This window comes from Grammomys surdaster, unplaced genomic scaffold (assembly GCF_004785775.1).
Source record: "Grammomys surdaster isolate TR1022 unplaced genomic scaffold, NIH_TR_1.0 213, whole genome shotgun sequence".
NCBI classification, from domain to species: domain Eukaryota; kingdom Metazoa; phylum Chordata; class Mammalia; order Rodentia; family Muridae; genus Grammomys; species Grammomys surdaster.
The window spans coordinates 1165735-1183356 of NW_021604658.1; the positions used below are offsets into that span (position 1 = coordinate 1165735).

General features: G+C 45.2%; 1 protein-coding gene across 1 annotated transcript in view; it reads right to left on the bottom strand.

Moving 5' to 3' along the window:
* Positions 1-5463: 5463 nt before the first annotated feature.
* Aatf (apoptosis antagonizing transcription factor) overlaps positions 5464-17622 on the bottom strand; it is a 91677-nt gene continuing 79518 nt past the window's right edge. Inside the window, exon 13 of the mRNA XM_028772454.1 lies at positions 5464-5625. Coding sequence (XP_028628287.1) covers positions 5562-5625 — 64 coding nt within the window. The 3' untranslated portion in view covers positions 5464-5561. The remainder of the gene's footprint in view (positions 5626-17622) is intronic.

Consider the following 17622-nt stretch of genomic DNA (forward strand, 5'->3'; position numbering starts at 1 on the left):
ACCCAGCAGGGCTTTGTGGTGAGAACACTCTTCTAGCTTCTTTAAAATATATCAGACATCACCAGAACCCTTTCCCCATCCCTCCTCCCTCACTCTGTAACTCTTCTGCCTCAGTAACTACTGCACTGTTCTCAGCTTCTGTGAGATTAACAGCCTTAGACTCTGCCCCAGTCAGACTTGGCCTTTTCACAGGTGAATACTATTCCACTGTGTATATGTGCCACATTTTACTTATCAGTTAATGAGCATTTTGAGTCTTTTCTTTAATCTCTCTCTCCCCCCCACCACCCCAGGATCCTGCTATATCCTCCTGGCCTTAAAACTTGTGGCAACTCTCCTGCCTTTGCCTCCAAAGTTCTGGAGTTATAGGCACATACTCACATCAGCTCTGTCTTGGCAATTATGAATAGTATTATGACATGGAAGGGCAGAATCCTTGTCACCTGAGTCTGTCACCATTGGAGAAACCTTAGAGAAGCAGCATGCTCTTCTCATGCTGGCCAAACTAGTTCCCCACACAAAGGACCCTCTACATCCTTGCTGGCACGTACCTTTTCCTCTTTTATATTCTTCTAAACAGAGTGGGTGGCATCTCACTGTGGTCTTTTGTTTTGTGGGTTTTATTATTTTAATCTTTGTAACTGTGAACACACAGTCCCAAGGGTGAAGGTAGGTGTGCAAGCATGACACAGCGTGTACATGGCGGGTGAACGCCTTGGTCAGAGGACAACTGACCTCTTTGGTTGAGACAGAAGCTTGGATATTTTCTGTGTATCCCAGGCTAGCCGGCTTGGAAGTGTCTGAACATTCTCCTGTCTCATCCTGGGTCCCTATAGGAGTTCTGGGCATGCAGCTCCAGCTGCCAAGCATCCCCCACTTTTATTTTTTAAGATAGGGTCTTGCTGTTTTCCTAGAACTCTCTATGTATAGCCGCTACCTTCCAATTTGTAGTGATCCCCTGACTTTATGCTGGGATTAGGCCTTAGCCACCATCTCTGGTTATGTGGTTTTATTTGTTTGTTTGTTTGTTTTTTTCTTTTGAGACAAGAGTCTTTCTATGTGGTCTAGGGTAGCCACAAACACCCAGGAATCCTCCTGCCTCAGCCTCACGGGTGCTGGGATTACAGGAATGCATCACTGCAGTTTTTGATGTGGGTTGCATTTCCCTGATTAATGCTGAACCTTTCTCATATGTGCCTTCTTTTGACAGACACACTTGTTATAAACAGTCCACAGAGAATAAAAGGATATACTGCCTTTTCCCCCTTGAAACTAGGAATTGAACTCAGGGCCTTGTAAGCACTAACCACATTGATTGTTTATTGTTTTTTATGTCTTTGTATGTGTGTGCACATGCATGCACATGTAGGTTGTCACAGAGACAAGACGGGCATCATATCCCCTCTAGTTATAGGCAATCTTGAGCTACTCGTGGTGGAGCTGGGAACCGAACTCTGGCCCATATGTACTCTTTTTTTTTTGTTATTTAAAATTAAACTTTGTGTGTTTTGCCTCTAAATATATCTGTGTATCACATACAGGTCGGGTATTAAGAGGTCAGAAGAGGGCATCAGATTCTCTGGAACTAGAATTACTGTTGTGAGCCTCGATGTGGGTGCAGTGTGGGGACACATGTAGTCTACAAACATGTTCAAGGAGGATCTGGTGACATTTCTCCACTGTTCCAAAAGGAACTACTAGTGAGTGGGTCCAACCTGATGTGCATACAAACACGGATACCAGCTTCACCAGGACATGCAGGACGTGTGGCCACGGATTGTCACTGGGGTACCTTTGTGTTTTGTGGCGTTGCGTGCTGTGAGGTGGTACACGTGGCCATGTAGGTGCATGGTTTTTATGGTTTTTTATTGCTAGAGACTGAGTGTCATGCATGCTGGATACATACTCTACCCATGAGCTGCACCCCAACCCCAAGTATTTGGCTTTTATTGTCTTTTTTTTGTTTTTGTTTTTCAAGACAGGGTTTCTCTGTGTAGCCCTGGCTGTCCTGGAACTCACTCTGTAGACCAGGCCGGCCGCGAACTCAGAAATCCGCCTGCCTCTGCCTCCCAAGTGCTGGGATTATAGGCATGCGCCACCACCGCCCGGCTTTTTATTGTCTTTAAAAGTACAAATAAAAAAAAATTTTTTTTAAAGATAGGGTTTTTCTGTGTAGCCTTGGCTATCCAGGAATTTGATCTGTAGACCAGGCTGGCCTTGAACTCAGAGATCAGCCTGGCTCTGCCTCCCAAGTGCTGGGATTAGAGAAATGCACTAACATTGGCCAGATGCAAATGAAAAAAAAATTAAACAATCCAGTAAAAAAAAAAAATCAAGTATTGGACACGTGGGAGCAGCTCAGAGGTGGATGAATGTCTAACATGCTCAGAGTCCTAGGTCTGCATCCCACGCTACCATCATCCCCACCGAGGGTCATGGTTATTATATAAGAGTAGCCTACCCATGGAAAGGACGAAGAAGCTCTTCACTGAATCTAACAATAATAATTATTATTTTTCCCCTTCCCTTTTCCTTCTTGCTATGGATGGTTGTGAACCACCATGTGGTTGCTGGGATTTGAACTCATGAATGACCTCCTGAAGAGCAGTCTATGCTCTTAACTGCTGAGCCATCTCACCAGCCCCTAACAATAATTATTAATTATAATAACATATAGTCATCACCACTGAATCTGTTTAGACCAGATTAGCCTTAAACTTGCAATACCTCTGTCTCAGGCCTGTGCCACCCTATAGGGCTGGAGCTGTTACTTTTGGATAATGAGATGACGGATGTCTTATTATTTTTTTTTAACCTAAAAATAAGGCAAGAAGCTGGCCCTACCTCTTTGTCTGTTGACAACATCATGTTCTTCTGAGCTGTCCGTGATGCCACCTTGTGCTGGCCAGATGCTACATCCGCCTCTGGTGAGCAGTTACTGCCTCACCATCCTGCTGGAGAGCGAAGGACAAGGACTTGAGTGTGATGTGTAGGCTGGGCAAAAAGGCCACTCCAGTCACCACTGCACAGGGCTCAGGACAGGAACTCTCGATAACTTCTCAACTCATTTGAAAGTCAGCATCAGCTACCAAATGTAAAGTATTAGTTTTATTAAAATGCAAATCTATCAACTAATCCATCTTTCTAGAAGCAGCGGAATTGCAGGATACATGTCAATTAAAATAGTTTCCAATTTATTCCTGGCTGGAGGGAGGGTGGTCTTCTGCATTTTAAAATGCACATTTCCCGTTTAGTAGGAACTCTCTTCCCCTCCTTCTCCTGCCTGTAACTCATTTTAGTTAACTTGCTGGGCTCCAGATACTGAGTTACCTGTTCAAGCCTTCCTCCTCAGGTGACCTGTCTTTTCTGGGTTCCATTGGCCTCCCAGATGCTCCCCAAGCTCATCACCACACTGTCCTTTGAGTGTCGGTTCTGCCCCTGGGATGGGACTGTCCGGGATGTTTCATATTTTCGGGTGATCATTTGGGAAGGTGTGTGTGGGACCCACTGGTTTCTGCTGACTTGTCTTTTGAATGACTAGGGACAGTGTTAACTGAAGCATCTCCATGACTGTCAAGCCTAAGAGGTAGCTTGGGCACGATGTGCAGAGGCACAATGAGGAAGAGATGGAGAGCTCTGGTCTCCAGTAGCCCTCAACTGGAAAATTCCATGGTGGTACCCACGGCCCCAACACACACCAGATTCCTGGACAAGAAACACTGTTACTGAGTTTTAACCAAACACTATCACGATCTGACTTTAATATCTGGTTTTGAGTTAAACCTGCACCCAGCTGTCTGCAGCTGTTACCTCTTCTCTCATTCCATTGCTCTTTATGAAAAACTTGGAACAAAGGACCAGAGTATACTGGCCTGGGATGCCTATGCCTCACATGTAGGATAATCTGATGCATATTGACGACAGAAAGCCAATAAATACCCCTTATGGGGATTTAATTTCCAGCTTTTGACCTTTGGATGAAAAACAAGTGTACCACCTCCTCCTGCTGGATTACACCAGCTAAGGAAGGCCTGGGGAATCTTTCTTTTGAGACAAGGCCTTTCTAAAAAGCCCTGGCTGTCCTGGAACTCACTTTGTAGATCCACCTGTCTCTGCTGGGAGAAATCAGGGTTAGCTCCCTAGCCCATCTGTGGGCTGTGGTCTTGCCAAGTTTTTTCCTCATCTACCCAAAGAAGTACAGGTATTTCTTTCATAGATTTAACAATTAGCATTTTGCTTTCATTGCTAGAGATGGAACTGGGAGTCTTAGCATCCTGGGTAAGTGTTCTACCAATGAGCTACACCCTCTGCCCCCAAACCCTAACTGTATGCATTCATGGTCTAAAGGGGGGACATTCTAGATGCACACAGCATGAAGTGGCTGAACCGAGTCTTTTAACAGATCTAGTACCATGCTGATAATTTTTTTATGGTGAGACATCTGGAATTTATTCCCTACATTATTCTGGTCCTTAAAGCTCACTCCTCCAGCCTAGACAACTCTCTACACCCCATGGCCAGCAACTCCCCATCCTCTTCCATTCACTCCCAGCTGCTGGTAGCCACACCCTCCTCTTCACTTGGGAGTTTAACTGTTTCCAACTTTGCTTACAAGGGAGATTATTGTCTTTCCATTCCTGGCTTATTTCACTTAGCATTGTCCTCTGTGCTTATCTGTGCTGTCACTAAGGACAGACTCCTTTCTTGGCTTAAGGCTGAATAGAATTCCTCTGTGTACTCATACACCATTTCTCCATCCATTCATTTTTAGAACAAACATCCATTCTGAAAACAGATGTCTCAAAATAAGACATATAACTGGCCAAGAAGTTCACAAGAGAATGGGGGACATTACTGATATAGAGGAGTGCAAATTAAAACCACACAGAAGCATTGAATAGTGAAATGGCTTTTACCAAAATAAAACCACACTGAGGCATTGCCTGGTGAAATGGCTTTACAAATTTAAGTCATGACAAATGTTGTCAAAGCAGCAAGGTGAGCCCTTCAACATTATCTGGGAACAAAAGTCAGAGTGATCATTACAGAGGACAGTGTAGAGGCCCTCCAAACCCCAGAAAAGAGCTGGAGAGCAGAACATGTGATCAGAGCCTGTGAGGTCCTGGGTACCCAGCACTGTGCAGGCATGCGCGCACACATACACGCATACACACACACACAGGCGGGAGGGAGGGAGGGAGGGAGGGAGGGAGAGCAGGTCGGCTTGACACAGCAGCTCTGAAAGTACCAAAGAGACCAGAGGTGAAGGTCAACTGATCCCACCATTAACTCACAACAGTCCAGATGTGGAAACCACCTGAATGTGTATTCAGGGATGAATGGACAAGAACTGCCGTTTTACAGTGTATGAGGAGACTGTAACTAGAAAAATACAAATCCTTTTAGCAGTTTAACTCTAAACCACCTTCTCTAGCTCATGAACTCACAGTGATGACAGTGACAACAGATTAAAAAAAAAAAAGATTTATTGTAGTTTTGATCATTTATTGGAAGCAGGAGGTGAGTCCTGTGCTGGGGTCTGGAGTGAGAGGATTCGTCTGTCATTCCCCATGGTCTGCAACAGGATGGTTGAGCTGGCCGAAAAGAGATCGATACAACTCGGTCCTAGGAAATAAAGCAAACTGGTTAACACACTGCTTAACTTTTCAAGGTTAAAAAGGAACCAAGAAGCTGAGAAATACCTTCATCTGTTTCTTCAATTGAAAACACAGCCATGTAATTAAGAAACACATCTCGGAGCACTTATTCACAAATACAAGGGAAGGAAGAAACCCAGAAACAGCCAATCACATAGTGAAATATGTAAATAGTCCAGTGTGGCTGGATACCCTGTCTCCAGGGAATGAGTTCTCTCTAAGTTTGCCCTTTACAGACAGGCTCTTCAAGTCAGAAAACAAGATTGAATATTTTAATAGGATATATGAGAATGGCAAGAACGAGAGGATTCAATCAGACATGGGATGTAGGGGATATAATTTAGTTTTCATACATTTTCTGGGACTTGGCAGTACTTGAAAAACAATGGAAATGACCCAGCAACAAGATCCCAATTACGATCGTGTGTGCGGAGCTTCAGAGCCGAGCCAGGCTCCTCCCCTCCCCCATACCCTCTGCTCTAATCTCAGTCTAAGAAATAATTTAATTTGCTAATTTATTTTTAAAGTTGGATTTTAAAAATTAACATTACTGGGCTGAGGAGACGGTTCACTGGGTGAAATGCTTGCTATACAAGTCTGAATCCAGGTGTCCAGTGCCCATGTGAAAGGCTAGATGTACCTCAGTGTTGGGGGGGCAAGGGTGGAAACAGGAGGGTCGCTGGGGCTTGCTGGATAGCTAGACAGGCCAGAAAAAACGTGCATTCTAGGTTCAGCAAGAGAAAGGTGCCTGGCATCCTCCTGAGACCGTTGTCTGACCCTGGATACATAAGTGTACACAAGTATATGATTCATACAGCACACAGCAATGAAATAAAACGAGTCATGTGGGGGTGGGCTGGGGTGGGGACTTTCCTTAGAACTGTCTATTTTGTGTCCTGAGACAGGGCTTCTCTGGCATGGCTGGTTGGCCAATGTACTCTAGGGATCCTCCTGCCTCCACCTCTCCAGTGCTGGTTCTAAGTCTGTACCCTTACCTGGCTTTTTATGTGGGTACAGAGATCAAACACAGGCCCTTTTTTTGTACAGCAAGTGCTTTCTCAGCTGGGTCACCCGCCTGCCCCCAGCATACTTTTTAAGGTCTCATTATTTTTTACACACTGGCTTCATATGCTGGATCTGCTGCCTCTGCCCTTCGAGTGCTGGGATTACAGGGGTGTACCACTATTCCCAACTCTACAGCTCAATTTGGACATTAAACACACAATGATGGAGACTGGAGAGATGGTTTGGGGGCTAAGAGCACTTGCTGTTCTTCAAAAAACAAAACAAAACAAAACAAAAACAACCAGGGTTTGTTTTCCTGCAGCCACGCCAGGTAGCTCACAGCTACCTGTGAGTTCAGGGATCTGATGCCCTCCTCAGGCATAAACTCACATACACATAATAAAAATAAAATGTCTCTTTTAGAAATACAGCAAATAATCACTACAGCCTACATTGCTGTTATGTCTGCATGACACATTTAGCTCAGCCTAGGAAATGGCAAAGGGCTGAGTTGGATGGGGAGCCGCCTTGTCAGGAGAACCAAGCTCAGAACACATTCTCCCATGGTTGGGAAGAGCAGAGCTGCCTTGTGGTGGGAGGAGGCTCACAGTCCCATCAGGCCAGGCCCACAAGATGAGAGTCCCTAAGATCCAGGAGATAGCCCTGGGGCCACACCTGAAGCAAGGGTCCACATCCCAGAGGAATACCACAGACTGACACCTTCAGATCTAGCCCTGAGCCTGCTAGCTCGTTAAGAACATGGGTTTCTGAAGGTGTTCTTGCTGTCTGAGGACTCCTAGCAGCCACCCTGATGTGGCAGAAGCCATCTTTGCAACTGTTCTTGATTTGTATTGCTCTAATAGGGTTCTATTTGGCTTTAACTTGTGGCCTCTGCCATCAGTGCTGGGACACAGGCCTGTGCCATGACGGTGGCTCAGCTTTTCAGCACTCATCCTGCTGTAGCTATGGAGTAAGAGACACTAACATAGGAACCCCAGCTCTTAGGACATGTCAAAGCAACGGCAGGCAGGGAGGGAAAAATCATGAACAGCAGAAGCAAGTGCTGTCACATGGGGACCAACGCACAGGCCAAGAAACTGTGGACAGAAAACAACAAAGGGACTCTGTCTCACAGGCATTTTGTAGTCACAATAGTTTGCTGGAAGCCTCATCCTAAGCTGCCAGCTAGCCCCGAGCCCACACAGTCCCATTGTTTCCCTAGCTCCAAGTGTCTGCCCAGCCCTACAAAGGTGAAGGCTCAGCCCAGATGCAAATGGACACCGCATGCCCCCTCCAGCTCCCCAGCACCCGCCCATCTCCATTCCTCACACTGTAGCCTGTTTCCCAACACAGCCTCCTTAGGCATTTCAATAACACAATTAAACAAGGAGAGAGCTGCCATGACAAGAAAGGACGGCGTGACTTTAGGGTGACACTGGCTGAGGAGAGACGCAGGGCACAGGGCTGCTGTAACCGTCCTAGCCTCGCCCTGCTGGCCTGCACCAAGAGCCATCATTGCCCCCAAGCAAATGGTTCCACTCTGCTCCACAATGGCAGCACAGTGCACGGGCCAAAGGCAGCAGTCACTGTCTACTGAGGGCTTACATGTCAGGAGCAGAGAAAAACACTGAACCTGTATTTCAAGAGAACATCATTTCACACTCAGTGCGCAAAACTGGCAAACATATGCAGCTGCTTGTAGCAAAGTAGCCTGGGAAATCGAGTTATTTCTGTTCTTAAAATATAATAGAGAGGGAGACAGGTTGAGTGAAGAAAGGATGATTCCAATGTAAACATCTGCAAGCAAAGCCAGCCCTCTGTCAGGGAACACGGTGATTCCCTGTCTCCTTCCCATGCCTTCCACTCCGGCTCTAGAGACACCCAGTAGAACCCCTCCCGGAGATCCAGAGCACAAGGAGGGTCAGGCCCCTCCTTATCTAGAGCAGTACCCACCCCTAAAAAACCCTCAGGGCTCCAGTTACACTGAACCTTGAACACAGTAAATGACTGTGGCAAACCCAGAGCCCAGCCCTGCAGGAAGAACAACACAAGCCCGGCATCCCACCAAACATTTTAAGTTGCCATGTAATATATTCTGGGGTGGCATTTTTATTTGGTTTACTATTGTGCATTCATGCCTGGTCACATGTGGAGGTCAGAGGACAACTTGTGAGAGTTGGCAAGAAAAGTCACCAGAAGTGAGACAGCAGAGTCGGCCATCCTGACCCTCTAGTCCTTCAGTGTACATGGAGCCCTGTGATGCTGTCCCTGTAAGGCTCTGCACAGTGAACTTGGTGAGCTATTGTTTGAAATCAGACTCCTGATCACATCACGAGTGAAGACCAGGATGTAAGGTCTGCAGCGTCTCCCTGCCTTATCCCACACCCTTGCTCTCAATGGCTGGTGGCAACGTCCATGTAGAACACATATGAATGCTGAAATGACACAGAACGGGCCACAGAATAATTACTGAGACTTGGACCCAGGATAGAAGGGTCGATGGCAGGAGCTTTTCCTTGAATTAAAATTTAACTCACCCTTTATTACACGTACAAAAGCAAGTAATGAACATGAACATTTTTATTTCTTTTAAACTGTCATTTAGGCTGCAGAGGGGATAATTACCTATCTCTAGCGTAGTAAGGTTTTATAACCCTTAGTGAGGCATTTTCTAATTTAATATTTTTACTATATTGTCATAAACCCTGTTTCTGGAAAAAAAAAATGGTCATGCAGTAGCAGCCATTTTCCGTAAAGACAGAGTGTATGTGCATGTGTGAGCATGTGTGTCTTACTGAGTGTGTGTTCTGAAGAAGACCCTCAGTTCAGTGAGACATGCAAGCAGCACTGGTGGGTGAGGATTTACATGGCCTTTAGTGTATGGTGTGCACTCCATGTGTGCAGTCATAGGACTGCAGCACACATCATTGTCTTTCATGCTATTTGGGCAAATAGTAGAATGCAGCTTATTAAACCTGCAGATGGCCTGTGAGGGGCTTTCAATTTGCTAGGTCAGTAGCTTGCGGCATCCGGGTCTGAATTCTCCTATCTGCTCTCTGGAAGACAATGCTCCTCCTCCCCAACCCTCACATGCTGTACCTGGCTGCTCCTGTGGGCAGCACAAAGAACACAGCTGACCCACAGATCCCCAGAAAAACCTGCTCACCATCTAAAACTACATCAAGGTCTCTATAAGTGGGAGCCTTATGTCTTCCAAATGCACTCTCCAACAAAGTAGTCTGAGTCAGGGTACAATGTGAGCCAGGCACAGTGGCACATGCCTGTGATCTCACAGGAGGCTGGGGTAAGTGGATCCCAAGTTCAAGGCCAGCCTGGGCTATAGAGCCTGTCTAAAATAGGAAAGAAGCAAGGAAGGATGGAAGGAAAAAGAGAAAAACAGTTCCAAGTCTATCTACATAATTGCCTTAAAGTAATGTGAAAGTTGTTCCTCTGTGTCATCTCAGGGCCAGGCAACCCTAGATACCCACGGCACACTTGGAAAGCACCTTGCTCACCTTCCCTCTTTGCACACTGCAGACCCTACACTACACACACTACACACTACCGTGTGGCAGCCTATGACCCTCTACATGCATTTAAGATGCAGGGACAGTGATAGCACACACAGGCAGAAGACTAACAATTTCAACACCACCAGTGTCATGCAGAGCAAAGTCCAGATCAAGTTTAAAACCTTGCATAAGGCTCCAAGTAGACAGGGTGGGGACTGCTTGTGTATACAAGTGCACTGGCTCCTGTGTAGACAAGTGCACTGTGCCTACAGCACCCTGACCACACACTGACCACACCTTTCATTTTTGTGTTCTGAAAACAATTTACTTAGTACTTTTGGAAGCTTATAAACACATACAGACATGGGTAATTCTTGGCCTCAAATACAGTACACAGTATGATAAATTAGTAAGTGTTTGAATGCCAGCCTGAGCTTCACTGCTGAGGGTTACAAAGACACAGCAAGAGGCTGGAGAGCCAGGCTGGCTGTTAGGAGACAATCCAACCTTAGTTTCCAGCACACACTTTGGGTGGCTCACAACTGCCTATAAGCCTAGCTTCAGGGAATCTTATACTCTCTCTGGCCTCTTCAGGCGCCTGCACTCACAGGTGCGGATTCACATTTTTAAATTTCATACACATTTTTAAATCCTAAAAACAAAAACAAATAAACAACAACAAAGACACCAGGGAATATTAGAAGTCAGATTAGAAAGGTGACCACATTCAGTCACATGTCCAAACAACTATTCCACCTAAGAGAGACCCACAGGGACTGGACTCTGCCATTCTATGAGTAACCTACTGACGCTTGTCCCCAGAGCCAGGCCAGAAGCCAGGTGGATGGCTGTGCCCCATGGCAGGCTGACCAGCTCCTCAGCTCTCTCCACTGCCTCTGCAACTCTTCCTGGCAATCTGCTGAACCCAAGGCCTCCAATTTGCCTTTCCAGGTACAGCCTTCAGACCTGTGCCAATCCCAGCATTGTATCAATTACAGCATTGCTGGTATAGTCCAAATACGTGATTCAGGACAGAGGACTGCATCAGCACTTTGGACTCTCAGGCAAGTACTGTAACACTGAGCTACATCCTGGGCTAGCCTCCTACCTTCTGAACACAGACATCGGAGTTCCACTCTCTTCTGCTCTATCAATAGGCTCTGGCATTCTAAATACCTACTGGGAGGTGCTTCCCAGTTAACACCTGGCACGTGCCAATGGAACTAAATAAAGGATCCCCTTCCAGTAAGTCACCTGCACTCTATCAGAAAGCAGAGGGCAACAGATATGCACAGCTTCTTCTTCTTTTCTAGAGATACAAAAAAAAAAAAAATCAAGAGACATCTGACTATCGTCTTAAATATCCAAACAGGAAAAGCAAGCCCAGCAGTAGCAGTTATAATGGTATACAAGGGTTGCAACCTGTTGTCAGAGCTAGTTCCCATCTTGGCCTGAGAAAATGGCAGCTTTCTCAGCAGCAAGACTACTGCATTCTCCATAAATGCTTTCTAGAACACAAAGCAGTGCCTCCTTCACACAGGTATGAGGAAAAACTGGCCATCTTGACACCTTACAGTTGGCTCTCAATAGCACAACTTACAGGGCAGAAAGCTTATGTATGACTCCTTTGTACAACTAAGGAAGTCAATATAGACTCTCCTTTTCACCTACTAACAAAAGTGGCTCAAAGACTTTCTTTCTCATCTACTCAGGTTTCACACCAAGCCAAACCCAAACCAGAAATAAAGACATACAGACACAGATACATACACCCACACACCTTAAAACAAAGGGAATAGCAAAAAGAATGGGGCAGCCTCCCACAGAAGACAACTTCTGTGTGCCTTTTTTTCTCTTAAAAAAAAAAAAAATCCTGAGAACTACTTGATGGATCAAGCTAGCAAACTACTACCTGACCCAGAGAATTTCTTCAGTATCACTAATCATCAGCGTCTGGATACAAAAAATGATCCCAGACAGCAAACTGCAGATGTGACATTCCACCACAAGGTGGCAATATATGACTCATTTCAAAGGGGACCAGGAGCCCATAAATTACCCAGGCTGTCTGTTCTCATCAGCATCCTCCCAGAGCTTGAAGGAGACTTGAGGAGGGCTATTCCAATGTGCTCCTTCAGTCAGGTCAGAACTGGGTCCTTCAAACCCCTGCAGACGCCTTTGGCCCCACAGTTCTAAATTACAGCTGGTGACGCGGCCTCTGGCCTGTCACCTAAAGATCAGACAGACTCAAGATTTATAAATGTTTAAAGAAGCAGGTTCAGGCCCCAAACAAAGGACCTGAAGAGATGGGAAAAGGAGAGGAGGGAAGAGGGACAAGGTGGAAATTTGTAAAGGCTTTCTCCTTACATGCTAGTTATAAATTCACTCCACATTAACAAGGACAAAAAATACTCAAAACTTCTACTATTCCTTCCACTAGCTTGAAGTCTTTCATATCCTTTTAAAGAAAAATAATTTATCTTACTAGATTTGTTGGGGTGGGGGTGTCTTCAGACAAAAAGAGACCTGCTACTTGTTGTTCCTGTGTGTTCCTGTGTGTGTATTCCATATTTCTGGGATGATTTCTACTTTCACAGTTTGACTATTTTATAACAGATTTGATGTGAGGGAAGACAAACGGCCTCACAAAGGAAAGACGACAAATTACCTCACTGTTTTTTTTATCCGGAGTTTCTCTTATTTTTATTTATTTTTATTCTGGAGCTGGGCACAGGGCACTCTGCCTTGCACGAGATGTTTAATATTAACGTCAGGCCACCATGATCCTGGCAACAGAGTTGGCCACTGTTCTGTTTATGGTTTCATGACTTCTGGCTTCAGGAAGATGAAGCTCCTGCTCACACAGCTGCCCCTTCCTATAATAAGCCAGGATGCTTCACTACTAAGGATGTGACTCACATATAAGGGAAGGTGAAGCTGGTGCCCAGGCACACTGGCATTCACACCAGGGTGTTCACACCAGTGCTAGGGCCCAAGGCACAGGATACAGTTCTCACTCAACTGAACCTCAACTTCTAAGGGGTGGGAACATGGAGAAACCAGCCAGGAAGTTCATGTCAGCCAGAGAGCCTGGGATAGACACGCTGTGCTTCCCTTTGGATGAGCCAGCATGCTAGGCTGCTGTCATGATGCCCAGGGCCCACTTGGCCAAACTCCATGAATCAATGTCTTGCTTTGCCTGTCGTCTTTTGGTTCCTCTTCTACCCTCCAGTCTCAGCCTTCCTCTTGCATCTGGATAACTTACTTGCTTTCATTCTCATGTCTCTTCTGTGTGAAGGATACTCACAGTCTCCAGAGTTACTAACCTGGATGGAACCAACTGCATTCCTCCTTACCATGCAAAGCTGTTCTATTAACTGAACCTATCTTTCTGTTTACAGTGGCCAAACTGGAACTCATTATGTAGTTCAGACTGGCCTTTACTATAAATTCACTGAATTTACAGTGATTTTCCTGACTCAGCCTCTATAATTCTACTGATACTATGGGCATACACTGCCATGCCCGGATCTATAACTATCCTTACGAACATACAGATACAACTTGAAAAGATATATATTGCTGCCTTCATCTTTTTATTTCCTAACAGTATCTCTCAAAGAACTTCTCCATAAACCAGATTCTGAGCAGAGTCTATGCTAGAATACCTCCTCTCAGAACACACCAAAGAATCCTTCACCCTACAGCATGCTGTCTTCCCACTCCAGCTGGACCAACTAGTAATGCAGTCACTGACATGCTGGCCTCAGCCGGTTTTATGACTAGCTTTAGGGAGCTTACTGCTAAGTGTAAGATGAGGAATTTTCATGTCTTCCCTTGGAAGCCAGTGTGTCTTGCTGGCTTGCATAACTGTATCTTCTCCTGCAGGATCGAGCTGCGGGAGAGGCAGTCGGCTGCCATATGTGTGTATGAGAAAATGTGTATTGATTTCTCCTTTCTTAAAAAGAGCACAAAGCATTGAAGAACAATTGCTCGTCTTTGCAGCATTTCACACTCCATACAAAGGCCCAGCCCCCACTACCCTAAGAAGCAGACAGGAGAACTGCCCAGGACAACACCATGCTCCCATCTAGACCCTGACTAGCCAGCCTCTGTTCAAGCCATTTCTCTCCCTGGCTGGTATTCCTCATCTATATTGGAGAAGAAAGAACCTTCAGCCTTATTTACCTTTTAAGTGGAGCTGCCCAGAGGGTAAAACGAGTTAATGTTTATAAAGTGCTCTGCTTCCCAGAGGAAAGCCATGGATACAACACAAGGTGTGGCTGTGGCTCATTCAGGGCCTCATCCCAAGAGTGCTTAGTGACACCTTCCTGGACATGGATGCTCCTTTTCTCATGTTTCCTTTTCATGTCAACATAAAAATAACAGGAGCTGACCAGGTTTGTTATGCCTTCAGTGATATACAAACAAATGCATTCTACTGTTTTCTTTTTACATGAGAATTCTAAAAGCTTTTACTAGCCATCAGAGCCTGTTTCCACAATAACCAGCAGTTTGTAGGAGGCCACCAGAACACCCAACCTGGTATAAAAACTGCAGCCAAGATGGTCAAGAGAAAAACCAACAGAAGAATACAAAATTCAAGAAGTAGTAGAAAAATTAGTGGTTTTGGATCTTTCCCCTAGGTTCATCCAAGTAAAAATGACTCAAACACCCTCTAAACAAAGGCTGGGTGTCAGAGATTCCCAGTAGTGTACCCCTCATCTCAGAACAATTTTTCCACCCTGGCTGTAAGCTATGAATAACATGGCCAGGTGGTTGTGTAGTGTTCTAGAATGGGGACATATTTAGAAAGTGACATGGTGGTGGACAATCTGAGATACAGATGTCTAGGGTGCTGTGGGAGAAGAGAAGGGTGTGATGAAGGAATCAGTCAGACCGGAGAGGTTTCTATGGAGTCCATCGTATAGGGCTGTTCTCAAAACTCACCTTACTGGCCCTGTGAATAGAACTGTGAGAGCAGGCATCACAGGCATCACATTAGGAAGAAAGCTATACTACTTTTGAGCTGATACAAAGAGAGGAATGATGCCCAGAAAAAGCAACAGGGCATACAAAAATTGTGACAACACAAATTCCATTTATTTAAATAATATCTAAAAACAGTCCTCCCTAGAAACAAACATGGTAAAAGGCACTTCATTTCATTCTAAAAATCAAAACAAAGCAAAGGTAAACAAGGAGAACGGCCTGTCTTCACTAAGGTACATAGAGAGCTACCTCAGAGCCACACCACAGATGGGCACGAGGACACACTCAATCACACTCATACTCAGGAATCCTGGCCAAGCCCTCTGACTTGGAGAGTGCTGACAGAGACTCGGAAGGCCTTATCTAGGTTGTCTTGCAAATGCTATCTGTGTTACAAAAATGCTTTTAGAATAGGCAGAATACAATGAAGATCAACACCACTGTTCTGGGGCTAAGGCCTTGACCACAGCACAAGCACAGCTGCTCTCTTACACTAGGAGTCAACATTCTTACCAGGAAAGAGCCTCTAGTTACCTGCTGTCCTGAACTGCACTAGACACCATTATGACAATGGGTTCAGAGAGAAAGAGCTGCCACTGAGAAGGGCTGAGGAAAGGCAAACTGCTGGATCTCAGGTGACTGCATGTCCCCACAGGGAAGGACATTGCAGGGCGTGGGAATGTGCTCTGAAGGCAGTCCCACACTGGATGACACCATACTGCTTTAATAGGTGCCGAGGAAATAGGAGCGCAGGCAAGCAGTTTATTCAACAGGGAAGGAAGAATGGGTTGCTTCCAGGGAATCAAGGAAGGTGAGTGTGGAGCTGTGCAGAGTGACGCAGCCTCTGCGACAATCACATGGGAAGGTCACACGAGGGAGCCGGGACAGCACTGAACAACATGGTGTATTAACCAAAGCTCTGAGGGCATGAACAGAAGTCAGAGGGAACTTCAGGATGTGGAGACAGCTTCTGTGATGGAAGGAGGGAAGACACCAAACACAAACACAGTACAGATGCAGTGGAAATGTCCCACAATAAAAAGGCCTTGTAATGAATTTTGTTACTGTATAGTACGCAACAACAACAACAACAACAAACCCACCAAGGGCACCAAAATGTTTACAATACAAAGTTTTAAAAAAAAAAATCCAGATATGTATGTACTTGTCTACATAAAATACACTCAAAAATAATTCTTTGTAAAAGACAAGAGCAGAGCTGTTAAGATGGCTCAGCTGGTAGAGGCACCAGGCTTCAGACCTGATGACCTGAGTTTGGTTCCTGGAATCCACATGCTAGACGGAAAGAACCAACTCCCGTAAGTGGTCCTCTGACCTCCATATATACCAGGGTGTATGCATGAATACACACAAAACAAAATAAATGTTAAAAAAGAGAGAGGAAGAAAAACAAAAGAAAAAGCAAGTGCTAGATGAACTTTTCTGTCCTCTCCATTTTCCACTTTTATGGAAGAGGAACCGGCACTCTAAGGACGGGGACAAAGCGACAGGTCCCCATGCAAGCAGAACTGTGGAGCAAATGAACAGCATGTGAGGGACTGGAGTCGAAGCTTATTACGTGGTCTAGGCCCTTTGCACCCGCACCAGACAGAATAACCACAGGGCAGGTTTGGGAAATTCAGTGATTCATACCAAAATGCAAAGAGCCAGTGAGCAAAGCTTTCCTATATAGAAAATGTCCCTTTCCAGAAGAGAAAAGATTTACTCTAGGCAAGCTAAAACTTTCTTTTGGTTGAGATACTGCATTATTCCCACAAACTCTCCAGAAGCAGCAGCAGGGGTCAGCAGCTACACACTGGGACACTCTAGTTCACAACTTTTAACTTGAGCAAGTTATTTACTCCCTAACCATTCTACTACCTTCTGATGAAGGCTGGTGCAGGTCTGACAAGGTGCTCAGTGAGTGGAAGGACACTGTCCCTCATTGCCATCCACTGTTGATCACAACGAGGTGAGATGATCGTGTCCCTCACTGCCATTTCCCTCCTAATCAGAACCAGGTGGAAAAAACCAGAGCAAATAAGGGCATCACAGAGAAACAAAAATGATCTGTATCTTAGCAATCTGATGTCAGCTGAGGATCATCATGGGAAACTTTAATAATATGTGTGGATGGCCAATCAAGAGAAAGGTTGAAAGCTTAGTTCCATACTTGCAAGCTACTTTAGCTGTGATTAAAGCAGTATCTGTCAGATGTTACATTTAGAATCTTATAATAACTTTAAAACAAATCCTTAAGGAAAAAAAATCTAGAACCACTTTATTAAACATGCAATACCCTTTGAGAGGAAGAGAGAATTTTAAATTATGAGGAAGTATTGAGGATCTGGCTGCAGAAATGAAAAACCACAGCCACAAAGCCAGACTTCGAAGGATTTCTCTGCTTCACGTCCTCAGTCCAATTCAGAAAATGCAGCTCTATCACTCTCTCCTGC